At 42.5% G+C, this 14,928-nt stretch overlaps 2 protein-coding genes across 3 annotated transcripts; both read right to left on the bottom strand.

The window, feature by feature from the left end:
* Positions 1–4,214: 4,214 nt before the first annotated feature.
* On the bottom strand, positions 4,215–10,685 carry gpr18 (G protein-coupled receptor 18). Of its 2 annotated transcripts, none has more exons than XM_027005218.2 (3): positions 9,581–10,685; positions 7,003–7,102; positions 4,215–6,038 (listed from the first exon to the last, which is right to left on the bottom strand). In XM_027005218.2, the coding sequence occupies exon 3, from the start codon at positions 6,025–6,027 to the stop codon at positions 5,041–5,043; it is 987 nt and encodes a 328-aa protein (XP_026861019.1). In that variant the 5' UTR covers positions 6,028–6,038; positions 7,003–7,102; positions 9,581–10,685; the 3' UTR covers positions 4,215–5,040. The 2 variants fall into 2 exon arrangements, with proteins under 2 accessions (XP_026861019.1, XP_026861018.1); XM_027005217.2 differs by having other exon boundaries at positions 7,003–7,097.
* Positions 10,684–14,604, bottom strand: gpr183a (G protein-coupled receptor 183a). Its single transcript, XM_027005216.2, has 2 exons — positions 14,357–14,604; positions 10,684–13,157 (listed from the first exon to the last, which is right to left on the bottom strand). Exon 2 carries the CDS (start codon positions 13,117–13,119, stop codon positions 11,926–11,928), a length of 1,194 nt encoding a protein of 397 aa, XP_026861017.2. The 5' UTR covers positions 13,120–13,157; positions 14,357–14,604; the 3' UTR covers positions 10,684–11,925.
* Between the last annotated feature and the right edge of the window lie 324 nt (positions 14,605–14,928).

Genomic DNA, 14,928 nt, shown 5'->3' with positions numbered 1-14,928 from the left:
AGCAGCCAGAGGCGGACCGCCACGTAGTTGCACAAATCCTTCACCGCCAACCTTGGATGGAGCCGTGTGCTTTCCAGCAAGGCAATGATTCAAATACAGCTGGAAGCCCAATGACATATTAAATGTTTAATGTGGATGTGGAAAAGACAAGTAGCCTACTGATTAGCCAATAGCCAGGTGTTTTAAAGCACCCATGTCAATCAAAAACTGAACATGTCATGTAGTCTTGTGTGAGATACTAATCTGTTTTCTTCTAAATCCCCTGTAAAACTCAAAATTGGTAGATTTCATCAAATGTATGTTATCTTAAGAGGGGTTTAATCAAATGAATTTGACGTGAATGTTAAGAGCTACATTCAGGATTTTTATATGCTTCTCACTTCAGATTTCACAAACAGTAGAATCCAATTATAAATCCCGCACCACACTGAAGATATATAGCATCTGCAAGGCATAGAAATAACAGTTTCAATTTCATTTAACTTACTGGAGATGCACAGGAGCAACATCCCACAAAACAAATATGATGTAGTCTTCTCTGATCATCACGTGATAGTGTGGTGACAAGCAAACTCTATTAAGCTGTCTTCAAATATGCAAAATGATATGATTTTACAATGATTACATATTCACTTCCCAGCTGGCTGGCTCCATGCAACTCCATTTGTCATTGACTATTGTGTCCAATTATATGATTAGCTTTGAACACTCCGGCACTTGGAGAGCTCTCGTGTGTTCCAGTGCACTGACTGATTCACAAACAAAGTCATTACAACATGTATTCACACATATCAAATAACAAACAGATGGCCATTGTGCGCGGCAGGCTGATTTATTTACAGCTGCGAGCGAGGTAGTTTTCCGCCCGGCCTTTGTTTAGCGCTGACTGTTTTATATCCAGAGTGGAGCATCTGGCTCTCGAGGCGGTTAAATCAGCTCAAATGAAAGACAATCTTGTTTTCATTAATTTTTCTATGACAAAAGCACTTGTTATGAAGATTCGAAATTACCAAGAAGGCTCCCTGATAATTCATCACACAGGCCGGACCGGAGCACGTGAGTGCTCGCGGTGTCCATCTGCATCAGGCAACGTTTGCCTTCGTTTGGAGTGTTTCAGGTGGAGGTATCCGTCTGCGTCGGGACACGTTTGCCTTCGTTTGGAGTGTGTCAGGTGGAGGTGTCCGTCTGCGTCGGGACACGTTTGCCTTCGTTTGGAGTGTGTCAGGTGGAGGTGTCCGTGTGCGTCGGGACACGTTTGCCTTCGTTTGGAGTGTGTCAGGTGGAGGTGTCCGTGTGCGTCGGGACACGTTTGCCTTCGTTTGGAGTGTGTCAGGTGGAGGTGTCCGTGTGCGTCGGGACACGTTTGCCTTCGTTTGGAGTGTGTCAGGTGGAGGTGTCCGTCTGCGTCGGGACACGTTTGCCTTCGTTTGGAGTGTGTCAGGTGGAGGTGTCCGTCTGCGTCGGGACACGTTTGCCTTCGTTTGGAGTGTGTCAGGTGGAGGTGTCCGTGTGCGTCGGGACACGTTTGCCTTCGTTTGGAGTGTGTCAGGTGGAGGTGTCCGTGTGCGTCGGGACACGTTTGCCTTCGTTTGGAGTGTGTCAGGTGGAGGTGTCCGTGTGCGTCGGGACACGTTTGCCTTCGTTTGGAGTGTGTCAGGTGGAGGTGTCCGTGTGCGTCGGGACACGTTTGCCTTCGTTTGGAGTGTGTCAGGTGGAGGTGTCCGTCTGCGTCGGGACACGTTTGCCTTCGTTTGGAGTGTGTCAGGTGGAGGTGTCCGTGTGCGTCGGGACACGTTTGCCTTCGTTTGGAGTGTGTCAGGTGGAGGTGTCCGTGTGCGTCGGGACACGCTTACTTTTGTTTGGAGTGTGTCAGGTAGAGGTGTCTTTGTGCATCGGGACACATCTACTTTCATTTGGAGTGTGTCAGGTGGAGGTGTCCGTGTGCGTTGAGACACGTTTACTTTCGTTTGGAGTGTGTCAGGTGGAGCAAGCGAAGGCGTTTGTTTCATAGGTTGCTGAAACAGCTAACCTTACAGGCATGTCCTGGACTCCGTATGTGTGCAGTTAAGAGCTCAGTGTGTTATTTGAATACATAAGTACGGATGTGGCGCTAAGTGCTGTCCACAAGAAGACACTTCAATATGTGCTCTCTCTCTCTCTCTCTCTCTCTCTCTCTCTCTCTCTCTCTCTCTCTCTATATATATATATATATATATATATATATATATATGTGTGTGTGTGTGTGTGTGTGTGTGTGTGTGTGTGTGTGTGTGTGTATATATATATATATATATATATATATATATATATATATATATATATATATATATATATTTATATTTATATTTTTTTCCCCTAGATACTACACTTAAAGTTGTCCCAGGCAAGTCTAGACCTTTTCTACAGAATCTTCTAGAATGTTTCTACAATAACATTTTAACCTGTATAATGGTCTTTAGTATATCAGACCCCATGTGAAAGCACTCAAGGACCTGCACCAGTGGTACATATATATCTGCCGCATCGAATAGACAATACATTTGCATGGGCGGCCTTTTCTAACAGAGTGTTATTTGGTACATTCAAACGTACTGCATGTCAGGTTTGTTATGTCGTTGAAATCAATCCGGCATAGAAACCCCAAAGCAACTCCCCTAGACAAACCATAATCTTAATTCCGAAGAGTTCCGACTTCGTTTTGCATTGAAGGTTAGAAAGCACCTTTCTCATTCCTCCTCGGCTGATAATCTGTTATTTTATCGCCTATCTTCTCTCTTGCACGGCCCTTTAACGAGGATCCTTTGATGCGTACTGTGGTGGAAGTGTAGAGTATTCCCTCTCATCCCTGCCACACCTGCTCTCGCAAGCGTTTTTGCGGCAGTTCGGGAGAATTTTCCACGGGCTTCCAACGTGTCTATTTCCTCCGCGCTGACGGAGATGAATGCGCTGCCTAATTAGCCGTACGCCCGCTGAAGTATGAGGCACCTTGGAGTCTTTATCGGGATCTGCATTAGATTACATATCATACATGAATATACTGAGATAACGCTTCCCAAGTTTGCGTTTTTGATCTCGTAAATGTTGTACATGTGTAAAAACAAACAAACAAACAAAAAAAACCCCACGTTTTCCCGCTTATCTTTCATACCGTGTATTGGAGCAAAATCAGGGAAATTAGTATATGATTTTAATGACAGATACAATCTAGATGGAAAATGCCACAAGCAAAAAAACATAAACCAGTTGTGCAATAGAAGTGCACTTTCTTTTCACACCTCATCGTGCCCCTGCCGCTCCTTTTAAAGGGCCTGATGGTATGGCTGCTGTCATATGTCGCCACCTGCTGGGGAGAATGGGCTATCGTAATGGCTGATTGAGCGCAGACGCACTCTGTGTAATACTGCCACCGCGTGGCAGATCAAAAAACACGCAGACTACTTAAAGCAAATGCAAACAAAATCCAATACAAATGGAATGTTGTATTTTTAATCCTCGTTGCTTTGTGAATCTGTATGAAATGTCCTAGGTCTTATTTCTTTTCTAAACTATCAGTCAGGGTATAAATATATTACTGGGAACAGTGGAACTTGAGGTTTTGTCTTTCCTAAATTGGTTCTTGGTTCCTCTCTCTCTCTCTCTCTCTCTCTCTCTCTCTCTCTCTATATATATATATATATATATATATATATATATATATCTTGAATGTTTTATATATGTATATTTATATTTGTGTATCTGAGCACCAAAACTTGTATATACACTTGACCTTTGCTGTCAACCTGTTTGTGTGGTTTGCATTCCATTATTCATTATTACGGCTGCTATACTCAAACCCAATGTTACGGCCTCTCAGCCTAGACAGGCTCGTAACAATATATATAAAAATTGCCTTGAAGTACTTCATCTGCTGTGCAAACAAAGTACTTCTGAAGTTCTAGCAGGTGAATGAATTCATTCCTTGAATGTTATGTAATGAATGTTATGATTTAAACATCTACTGTTTCTAACAAACACTTTACTTGCACTGCTTGTGCAGTTGATGATGGACCTCTGTCTGAAATGTTCTGTTTCTCTGGAAACCTTGTGTAATATATATATATATATATATATATATAAAATGTGTAATTCATCATTTGAGAAATATTTAGTTATAGTGGTTTTCAAGATGCATATTCATTCCTGATATGAAAATACTGACAAGAAAGACAGCAGAAGAGGAAGGACTTATCCTTGTAGGTATTTTGGTATTTTACAAATACTGACTTTAGGTTTGCCTAACAGAGATCACCCCCGAATATCCTGTATGGAGATGGAAAACATTATCACGATTGCAAGTCCCGTAAATACCGTGCTTGACTTTTTCTATTGCATACATGAAACATTTTGAAGAGCCACAAATATTGTCCTTTGATTCCTTTGGTCCATGATTAGTTCATGATGAATAATTCATGAGTAACTCAGTTTACTTTTCTGTCTCTTCATGTAGTCTCCTAAATTGCGAGCACTGGAATGTAATGACTTTCCAGTGTGGAAGCTGGGAAATCAAGCTCTCACCGTTGGTTCCAGTATCAAGAGCTTTTCCTGTTCTGATGGTTCCTTCTTTGATTTCTGTTCCCACCCCCTTGAAAATCATCAGCAGCTGAACTGCCAGCATGCCCCATTATAAGATTAGAAGTTCTGTCCAAACAGCTCTCTGTTAACAAACTGCAATACTCTTTGGTGGAAAGTGAAAATTAAATGAGCTTTAGGGTGCGTACTTCTCCTTTCTTTAAAACCAGGCAAGTTTCTAATCATGTTATAATCAAAACAGCATTTTTACATACTATACCTAACTAAACCCTGTCTCCAGCGGTACGCCTTATCAATGGTGTTTCAGCACCAAGTCCTCAGGGGACCTCCAGACAGGCCTGTTTTTTATGCTCTAACCCAGCTCCTGGAGCACCTGAGCAAGAAATCAACTAAGTACCAAGGGTGATCTGGGACAAAGCAAAAAATGTGGAAGCCAGTACCCTCCCCCCACGCGAGCGGGTTGGGAAGGCGCTAAATCATGGCACTGGTGAGGTTGCTGAGGGAGCGCACGCTAGTCGTGTGCCGGCTCTTCCGCCGCACACTCCTCAAGTAGTTTCTGTATAGGATCACGCTGATGACACGGTCCTGGAACTGCTTGGACACAATGTAGTAGAGGATGATGTCTAGTACTGTGCTCATGTTCATCAGGAAGGTGGTGAAGGCACCCCAGGTGCTGTAGTCCTGTCTGCTCTGTTCCAGCAGCAGGAAAACGAAGCAGATGTGGAAGGGCACGAAGCAGACCAGCACCTGCACGATCAGAGTCATGATGATGCGGACAGACTTCTTCTTGACGTTGGGCTTCAGCTTGGACATGCGCCCGTGCACCAGGTTGTTGACGATGACCATGTAGCAGCCCACCATGATGAACATGGGCAGTAGGAAGAAGAAACCCAGGCGCACAAAGTGCACGGGGTTGTCGCGGCGCAGGTACACGATGTCATGCATCTTCAGGCACGTGGTGTGATTGGATGGCGCGTCCGGGTCCTCGTCGTGGAAGAGGAGCGGCGCGGCGCTGCCCAGGGTCATGACCCACACGCCTGCGCATGATAGCAGGGCCTTGGGCACGTTCTTCAGCACCTTGCTGTGTCGTGGCTGCACTATGGCGACGTAGCGGTCTGCACTGATCAGGGCAAAAAGCCACAGAGCCAGACAGGGGTAGACTATGGTGAGCGCTGCATTCACCCTGCAGAACAGGTCTCCGAAGGGCCAGTAGTTCTTACTGTAGTAGATCATGCGGAAGGGCAGTAGCAGAATAAAGATGAGGTCCACCACAGCCACATTGATCATGTAGATGGTGACAGAGTTCCTTCGCTTCGTAGTCAGGGTAAAGACCCAGAGGGCGGTGAGATTGACTGCCAGGCCTACGCAGAATATGATGCTGTAGAACACCAGGCTGGCAGTGCGGAAGAGCAAAGGGAGCTGATCTTCGAACTTCACAACCAAAGGACTCTGCTCCATGATTAAAAGACCTGACATGAGAGAAGAACAGGACACACGAAGCCACTGTAAGAGAAAGAGCTGTTCATTTATGTTGACAGCGTTTGGCTGATGCTTTTATCCAAAGCGACTTACAATTCTGAGTGAACGCGACTTGATCAACTGAGGGTTAAGGGCCTTGCTCAGGAGCTCAACTGTGGTCAGTGGTGGGGCTTAAGGTAGCAACCTTCTGATTACTAGTCAAGCACATTAACCACTGAGCTACCCGCCCCCCCCAAATAATGGCGAATAAAACCAAACCACTTGCTGTGCGGGAGGTTTCTATCTGTAGAATACATCATTCACCATGCCACATGTTGCAGGCTTTTGCAGGCTCTCTTTGCTTGACTTCACCCTGAAGCCCTTAGACCACCCACAGGGGAATACACATACAGATACCTCCAGTGGAAAGTTGGCAACATCTGGCATTTATTTAGAAGCTTAAAATAAGGAGTACCAATAGAAACAAATAAAAAAATAGATAAATAAACAGAGCCTTTAATGAAATTAAGTTCTTGATCTCAATCAGAGCATAACCAACAGAAGCATAAAGGGGAGGAAACTACTTAGTTGAATGTTCTTTGTGTTTTATCGTTAGGAGATTATGACAGAAAGTCCACTTGTCTTTCTGATCATGCTTTCTACCCTTTGATCATATAAAGATAACCCAAAATGTAACAAAAAAAAAAAGTTCTATTGACTAGTTTTAGTCATTTTACCTAGCTACAGTCAACATGATAACATTTACAGCCCACACTTACATAGAACTCTGGCCATGTGTGCCTTTCTATTGTGGTAAAGCAAAAAAGGGATGTGACCTTTTATAAAGTGAATCTCACATGTCTGTAATTCCATAGAACAGGTTTTTCATTATCTTGTTTCTTTTGTCTTTTTCTATCTTCTTGTTTTCACACTCTGGATTGCACACCATAGGAAGCTAACCAAAGGCAAACTTACCTCAGCGATCTACACCATCGTCTGTTGGCACAGTAACTGCTTGAGGCCCATGACAAAGACTTGTGATGTGGTGGCGAGCCATCTCTGCTCAAGCGCTGCTCTGCAAACATACAGGAAGTCATGTAGCTATGCCTTCATTTAAATAAGGTCTCTTTTTTTCTTTCTCTTTTGGTTATAACTTCCTGTGTTGCTTGCACTATAGAAAAATCATTCAGTCTTTAAATTCTGACGCGAATTATTATATATCATCTAGCTTTCTATTGCACAATGAGTCTTGAAGGCTAACGCAGTTTAGGTGCTGTTTATTTCTTGGAAAATTTCAGCAAACATTTGCATTTTTCATCCTGCGCCTAGCATGCACTACAGAGTAACAGAATGCAAGTGGTGTTCGTGACCTTCAATGAGCCATGAGATTTTAAGTCGTTCTTAAACAGGAAATAAGATTCTTTTAATAGACCTGAGATCGGCCCCGCGAGTCCTCTCAAAAGTTCACACGTAGCATGGCTTGTGAGGGAGCAGTCTGATAGGATAAAGGTGAGGATGAGGATAAGGGGAAAACGAATTAAGAGATGACCTTGAGACAACTGCTGGAACCTTAATTTACTGAGCAAGTAAACTAGACACATGTAGATTCAAATCCCCTTTCAAGAAAATGGAGGGAGAAGGTATTATTTTCAGGACATTGCTCAAGACCATAAGAATTCTGCTCTTTTTTACATAGGACTTACCACTTCAGTGGTAATCACACAGATGAACATTGCATCATGAACACTGTGTATATTTTAGTAACTGAAAAGAATGAGATGTAAGTAAACAGTAGCTGCAAAGAGTAAAATATTACAGACTTTGTAAATCAGTAAATCATCAGTAAATCTACAAAGCTACAATAAAAATAATAACTTTTATAAATAACCATCAAATACAGAGATCTGAGTGAGTGATACAAAGTTATTAAAATCATTTTTGAGTATGTAAGACATCATTAATGAACAGCTGTCTGAACAGTGAGCTTGAGTGAACAGTGAAGACCTCTTTAAGATTGAAACCCTTGATCAGTGTTTAAAACACTTGCTTAGTTAGTTGCAACACACTTATCAAGAGTACAACCAAACCTCTCATGAGCACCATATACTATCAAAAAATGTCTCTCAAAAATGTGTCTCACTTGTTTCCAACATTTTTTACACCAAACGTAAACACTTCTGTTCTCTGCTTGACCTCTGGGATGATGCAGTAACTCTAGTCCCTTAAAGCACTTTATTAAAGCACTTTCAGGACATTGCCAAGTGTTGCTTAAACACTCCACTTAAGCCACACACGCTTCAGCCGCTTCAGAACCCCCCTGTCAGTAGCTGAATAGCCCATGTAAGCCTATTTGTGACTAGATATAAAAGGTGTGTGTGTGTGTGTGTTTTATTCCTTGATACCTTCATCTATTCATTCATATTTACACACACACCAATACACATACTCTCTCTCTCTCTCTCTCTCTCTCTCTCTCTCTCTCTCTCTCTCTCTCATAAACTGTTGGTTAAGGTACTCTAATAGCATTCAGAAGGTTGCCACTGTTGGGCCCCTGAGCAAGGCCCTTAACCCTTAACCCTTAATCGCTCAAGTTGTACTCAGTCATAACTATAAGTCACCTTGGATAAAAGTGACAGCTAAATGCCATAAATGTAAATAAACAAGGACAAAAAAGAATTTAATCTACAGCAGCACAATTTAATTTAATAAGTTCACTGTCTTTGTCATATACTCCATGACAGTATTAGACCATCTTCTCCACTGTGACTTATACCACAAATATAACCACAGCATAGAAAGTCGCCTACAATATCCCCTCTACCTGCTACCATCAACTCTCTCTGTTACACCATTCACATGAGATGTTTTAGATCCTGTGCATGTATAGGACAGGTACCCTTTATTTTTAAGATAAGGTTATAAAGTCTGGTTGACTCCTGTCCCACAATGATCTTAACATTTGTAATCTTAACATTGGACCACCACCACAACCACAGTGACAACACACAACAGACATGTTGAAATTGCAGCAATACTACTGTAAAAGGGGTTTGTGCTAGCTCTCTCAAGAATTGCAGAGTTTTTTGTTTTGTTTTGTTCTGTAAAAAAAAACAAAAACAACATACATGGGGTCTTTGGTAGCTGCTGTGAGCCCACGCATCATTGCAATTTCTCAAAATTCAAAAATAAAAAGACAAAACGTGGACAAAATAAAACAGACAAAACATGTGACTGCAATGTAACTCCTGTCTGTTCTTAACATGAACATTACAACGGCAATCTTAAAAGCAAATCGAATCACTTTTGCATAGGGTTTTAAAGAAATGAAAGTCTGTGTAGTTTCCCAGCCTCTGTCTCCAGACAATCTGTGCAGTTTCTTAATTTCCATTGCGTTACCTTCCTGTGTCTCTGCCCTGACCTTCACCCACTTCTCCTTCCCTTTTATGGTAAGAAAGCAATAAACAGATTACAAAATAACACATGCAAACACACACATATACACTGAATGGAGTGACAGCATATTCAGGAGATAGACCATGCTGGAACTCCTCACCTGCCAGCTGAACAAGTCTGCAGATGTATTCATACATAGACGATTCAGTCCTCATGCAAACATCCCACTCCTCCTTCTTCTCTCTTTATTCTGCTTATTTAGTGATCTCTGGGGGATTTCACCCCTCGTGCTAGTGAAGGCTCCACCCAGAACTCCAGGCCAAATCAAGCCAGCAAAACAATGCTCCACATCTTTCTCTTTGTCTCTCCCAGTGAGTCTTCTAAAAAGCCATTCATTTCGGTTAATACTCGCAAACACTGAGGTGGGCCTACATTCCAATATGCACACGCAAGCATGCGTCTGTTCACATGAAGAATAAACACTCCAGGACAGAATTAGATCAGTGGGTTATGGCACAGAAAACACATGTGCAATAGTCCTCCTGAACCAAAAAACCTAGCTTTACAACCTCGCTCATCTGAATGATTTGCTCAAAGAACAGTCGTATTCCCGTGGAATGACTCGAGTTGAACATTACATAAGGGCATTGTTGCAGTTCTAAGCAGTGCAGTACTAGAAATTCCTGTTGTGATGCCACAACATGCTAAAGAGAGAGCCAAAAATAAATAAATAAATAAATTTCCCCCCTCTAAGCAAACGTATTAAATCCTCAAAGCTTTACAGTGAAGTGTGCAAAACTTCCCCACTGTCAACTCTGTCACCCCTACAAAGTGGAACCTCCAACTGCCAAATAAAAATACACTTCTACAGAGCGCCTCTTACACACATTTACAGGCAACAGGTGCTCCATACCCCTAACGTACAGTAGTTTTCAGTTCTTCATACACTTGGGTTTCAGAATTTCTAGAATCTAACAGCAGACAAAAGGGCTTGTAGGAACATTCGTAACCTTTTTAACCTTTTCTTGATGTCTTAATGTCCGGTTAATACAATCTAAACAGATCTAATGATCTCAGTTGAAGATATTATACCTGCTATGATCCAATAAAAGTCAAAGTCAAATTTATTTATAGAGTTCTTTTTACAACACAGAGCAGCTTTACAAATGTAAGGGTCTGGATCCTTGATGAGCCAGCCGAAGGCAATAGTGGAACGCAAAACCCTGGTCCCATTTAAGAATGAAACCTTGGAAGACTCGAGAGGGAACCAATCTTTGGGCAGACCTGCTGGCTGGAACATAATGAAGGTATTTAGAAAAGATATCTATTTTATGATGCATTTTCTGGTGCAAACACCAGAATGTCCAGCTGTTAAAGGGGAAATGGGTAGCGTTTTTCATGTCTGGCTTGTCAGGCTGCAGATCGAACAGTTGGCACGTGGTTTGGCATGTTCTGTGAGGAGGAAGATAGCCTTGCATCTCGCAGTTTGGACAAAATGTATAAAAGAAGGCATTTCTCAGCTCAGAACCAAAAAGAGGTTTCAGGTTGTTGCCAGAAATCCACACAGCATGCATTAACGCTGATCTGAGTTCCTGCATGAGCCCTGGATTGGCAGGAAAGTTTTATAACTGGCAGCTTTCACCCATTCAGAATCATGAACTGAAGATTCCCCTGATTAAATGTTATAACCATCTCTACTTTGCACAACCCAAATGAGGAGAAAGGAGAAATTTTGCAGACAGTTAACAGTTAAGTTTTTCTAAGGAAAATTGGACTGATGTTGTCATTGCCATTTGCTGCTAAAACAAATAGACTGTACTTCTGCCTATGGGCCCTTTGCCAGTGTAAAGGTGTCAATGCATTGCAAGTAAATTAATGAGGCTACAGGGATATAGAATGTGCTGTCGAATTATATTGCCCTCTTGAGGCACATCTCTGAAACTGCAGTTAAACAGACAATGCTTTTCTATGCATATGATTAGGAAACATATGTTGATTGGTGCTTTTTACAAAATCTCTGGATAGTTTAAAAAAATCTATTTTTTAATCTAAAACTACAGATGACAAAGACTGAGTTGCAAGCACTCTTTGGTTTAATTTTTTGTAGCACAGTGCTTTCATACATAGGCTGTGGTCACAGACTGCGGTCAAGGACTGTGGTAATGATCACTCTGTTAACCGACATCTAACCCTGCAAACACATCTAAGAGGAGTATGACAGAAGGGGGCACTCTTAGATTAGAGACCATTAATGAGAACATGTCTCTTCTTCTGAGGAGCCCAGCCAAAAGATCTTAAAAAGATTAGGTTTTAAGGAACTAATACTTGATGATATCTTAAACATTTGAAACAGCAACAATTTTATTATTATACAAAAATATGGCAGTAAGCAATATAATTCTAACGGACAGATCAGAGATGAGAAATATATACACTGAGAGTAATAAATTATAGAACATCAGTTGTGCCCTGATATAATCTTCCTGAAAACTGCTCACATTGCTCCTATGGCAGCATATTTTGTTTTGTTGCATAGTGAGCCACTTTCCCGGTGGTTCCGAATCCGCTGTCACTATTTGGACTCTGTTCACTGTCCAGAAGCTGAGAATTTCTCCCTCGCTGCTCCACTTTCTGATAGGCCCTACTGTTCATTTGGATTTTGTCGTGGCCAATCACGTCCCGGGAAGAGCCCTCTGGGGAAGTCCTAGCTACACTGGAGAAGGATGTGCTGATCTGCCTCCTGAGCAACTTCAGCATCTTCTTCTTGTAGCCTTTGCAAGCGAAGAAATAAATGAAGGGGTCCAAGCACGAGTTGAGATTCATCAGGCAAACAGTGATGTGCAGGGAGATCTGGAAGGCGTGCAGCTCGGCACAGTCCGGCTCGTAGTGCAGCTTCCGAACCATGTACTGCAGAAGGTCGATGTGGTAGGGGCTGTAGCAGACCACGTACACAAGGATGACACAGCAGATGACACCGATGGCCTTGCGGCTGCGGCCCGAGCGCTCCGTCAGCTGATTTGTCCTGGCCAGTAGGCGGAGCTTGAAGCAGAGCGCCGAGTAGCACGCCAGGATGGTGACGAGGGGCAGGCCGTAGCCCAGGAGCACGGCGCAGATCAGTATGATGGGCAGGCCTTCCACATGCTCCAGGCTGGGGTACTCCATGCACGTGACCCATCCGTCGCTCTCTTTGTGGCTCATGGGCATGCCCAGGAGCGTCAGCGTCTGGGCAAGCACCAGCGCCCACACGCCAGCGCACACGTAGCGCACAGTGCGAACCTGGCGCAGGCAGGCGAAGCGCAACGGGAGCACCACGGCCACGAAGCGGTCCACGCTCAGGCACGTCATGAAGTTGACACCGGCGTACACGTTGAGGTAGAAGAGCAGAGCGGAGGCCTTGCACAGAGCCTCACCCAGCGGCCAGTGGAAGCCCAGCGCGTAGTAGAGCACGCGCAGCGGCAGAGTCAGCGAGAACAGGATGTCGGACACCACCAGGTTGGCCGAGTACAGTGTGGTGGAGTTGATTTTCTTCGTGTTGGGCCAGATGACGTGGAGGGCCAGCATGTTACCCAGCAGCCCTGCCACGAAGATAACGAAGTAAACGGTGGGCAGGAACACGCGTGCCCACCCGCTGTGGTCATACAGGTTGGTGCAGTTGCTGGAGGAAGGCACCAGGGCACTGGTGTCATTCGTGGTCACCATCGTAGAATCCACAAGGTCAGAATGGAAAAATGACAGATCTGGAGGAGCAAATGTAGAAGTGTTTTTTGTTTCTCTCCTCATACATTCACAGTTTCCAACCAAACATGTGGTGCAAGGTTTCAATAAGGAAGTGAAAAGTTGTTGGCCTGTTTATTTATTTATTTATTTATTTATTTATTTTGTCTACCTTTCACTTGGCTATTAATTTAAAAAAATAAAAATAAAAAAAGCACCACAGACTAGCTGGCAGAGCTAGGCTGGTTAATAAGTCTCCAAATGCTGAAGCATAGCGCACAGGAAGTGTACAGCACAATAGCAGCGGACAGTAAGGAAGTCCTGTGTCTGACATCACTAATACACACAATGAGTGGTGGGCCCTACACAGCTTGAGACTCAAGTGAAATGTACTTCCTGTGCTGCCAACAGCACCGGAGAAAGCTACTCCTACTCTAAGATGAGTGCAAAAATATGTCAGTAAGTGAATGAAAAAAGAAATTTGAGGTTGGAGGCTATACACAAGCCATGAGTCTACTGTAGGAGTGATTGTGCAATAGCAAAAGAGACTCTATAAATCACCAGCCTGGCCTTACTCCTGTTGAGAACAGTTAGACTGTATCATCCTGAATTTTATGTAATTACTGTTACATTTACAGGAATTAATTATAGTTGACTGAGTGACGTGTAAGTGTTAGTCGTACATATAACTGATCATATAATTGAGTACAGCATTTGAGCACAGCTTTTGAATACAGCTTTTGTTAACCGTCAAACCACCCTATATCCTTGGCGACGTTTTTGGAAGGATATTGTTGCCATTCTTGAATGTCATTGCTGAATTTTTTGCAACTCTTTTTTTGACTTCCAATCATGAGTAAAGTTAGAACAAAGAGTCACGTGAACTGTACACATATGTGTATAACAGGATACCGTGGATTTTTCCGAACAACCTCTGGATTTTTTATTCATGTAAAGATTTTTATATTTATTATTTACATTTAAAAGGTATTTATTTTATTAATACTTTTAATTTCCCTGGCACATCCCTGAAAAACATTTTTAAAATATTTTTGTAAATACATACAAAAATTACTCAATAAATGAATATCTGCCAAGATCGTGCCATTAATGTAATTTGGTGTAAATTATCTGTAAAACAGTTACTGAAATGGATATGTAACTGCAGCAACCAGCAGTGATTTCACTATTATTTCATTAATATTAATATTATTGTACTCACCAATGCTTTGTTTGTCTCCACTCTCCCAGTGTATCTGTTGTTTCTGTCAGCATGGCAGAGATGGGTGTTGTCTCTGCTGGTCCAGCATGGACCACGTTTCTTCAAACGATCAGACAGCAAACGTCCTTTCCTATGTAGATCTGACACCATGGCAACTGACATAATTTCCTGTTTGGTTGTTTAAGATCTGCCCAATTTTTTAAGGGTTCTCTTTTTTTTTGCATTCTAGCATATTTCCTGGTTAGTTTTTTGCTGTCAAATTCTTCACTTGAAGCAACAATTTGTATGCTGAACTCTCTCTCTCTCTCTCTCTCTCTCTCTCTCTCTCTCTCTCTCTTTCACACACACACACACACACACACACACACACACACACACACACACACACACACACACACACACACATATATGTATATCAGTGGATTTATTGTCAGGGTTTTTATAAACAAATTATATTCATCAAATTGTTGAATAAACCCTATCATGTGAGCCCAAAAGTAACAGAATGTTAATGTATCATGTACCAGAATAAACAAAGCTTGTGCTCAATAAATAAACATTACAGTATTTAA

This window comes from Electrophorus electricus, chromosome 25 (genome assembly GCF_013358815.1).
Source record: "Electrophorus electricus isolate fEleEle1 chromosome 25, fEleEle1.pri, whole genome shotgun sequence".
In the NCBI taxonomy this organism is placed as follows: Eukaryota; Metazoa; Chordata; class Actinopteri; order Gymnotiformes; family Gymnotidae; genus Electrophorus; species Electrophorus electricus.
Note: the sequence above shows the minus strand (reverse complement) of the source record. Positions and strands in the feature narration are given on the sequence as shown.

What these genes read in the sequence shown, in the direction of transcription:
- gpr18 (XM_027005218.2), bottom strand. Translation starts at nt 6,027, where the DNA reads ATGGAGCAGAGTCCTTTGGTTGTGAAGTTCGAAGATCAGCTCCCTTTG.
- gpr183a (XM_027005216.2), bottom strand. Translation starts at nt 13,119, where the DNA reads ATGGTGACCACGAATGACACCAGTGCCCTGGTGCCTTCCTCCAGCAAC.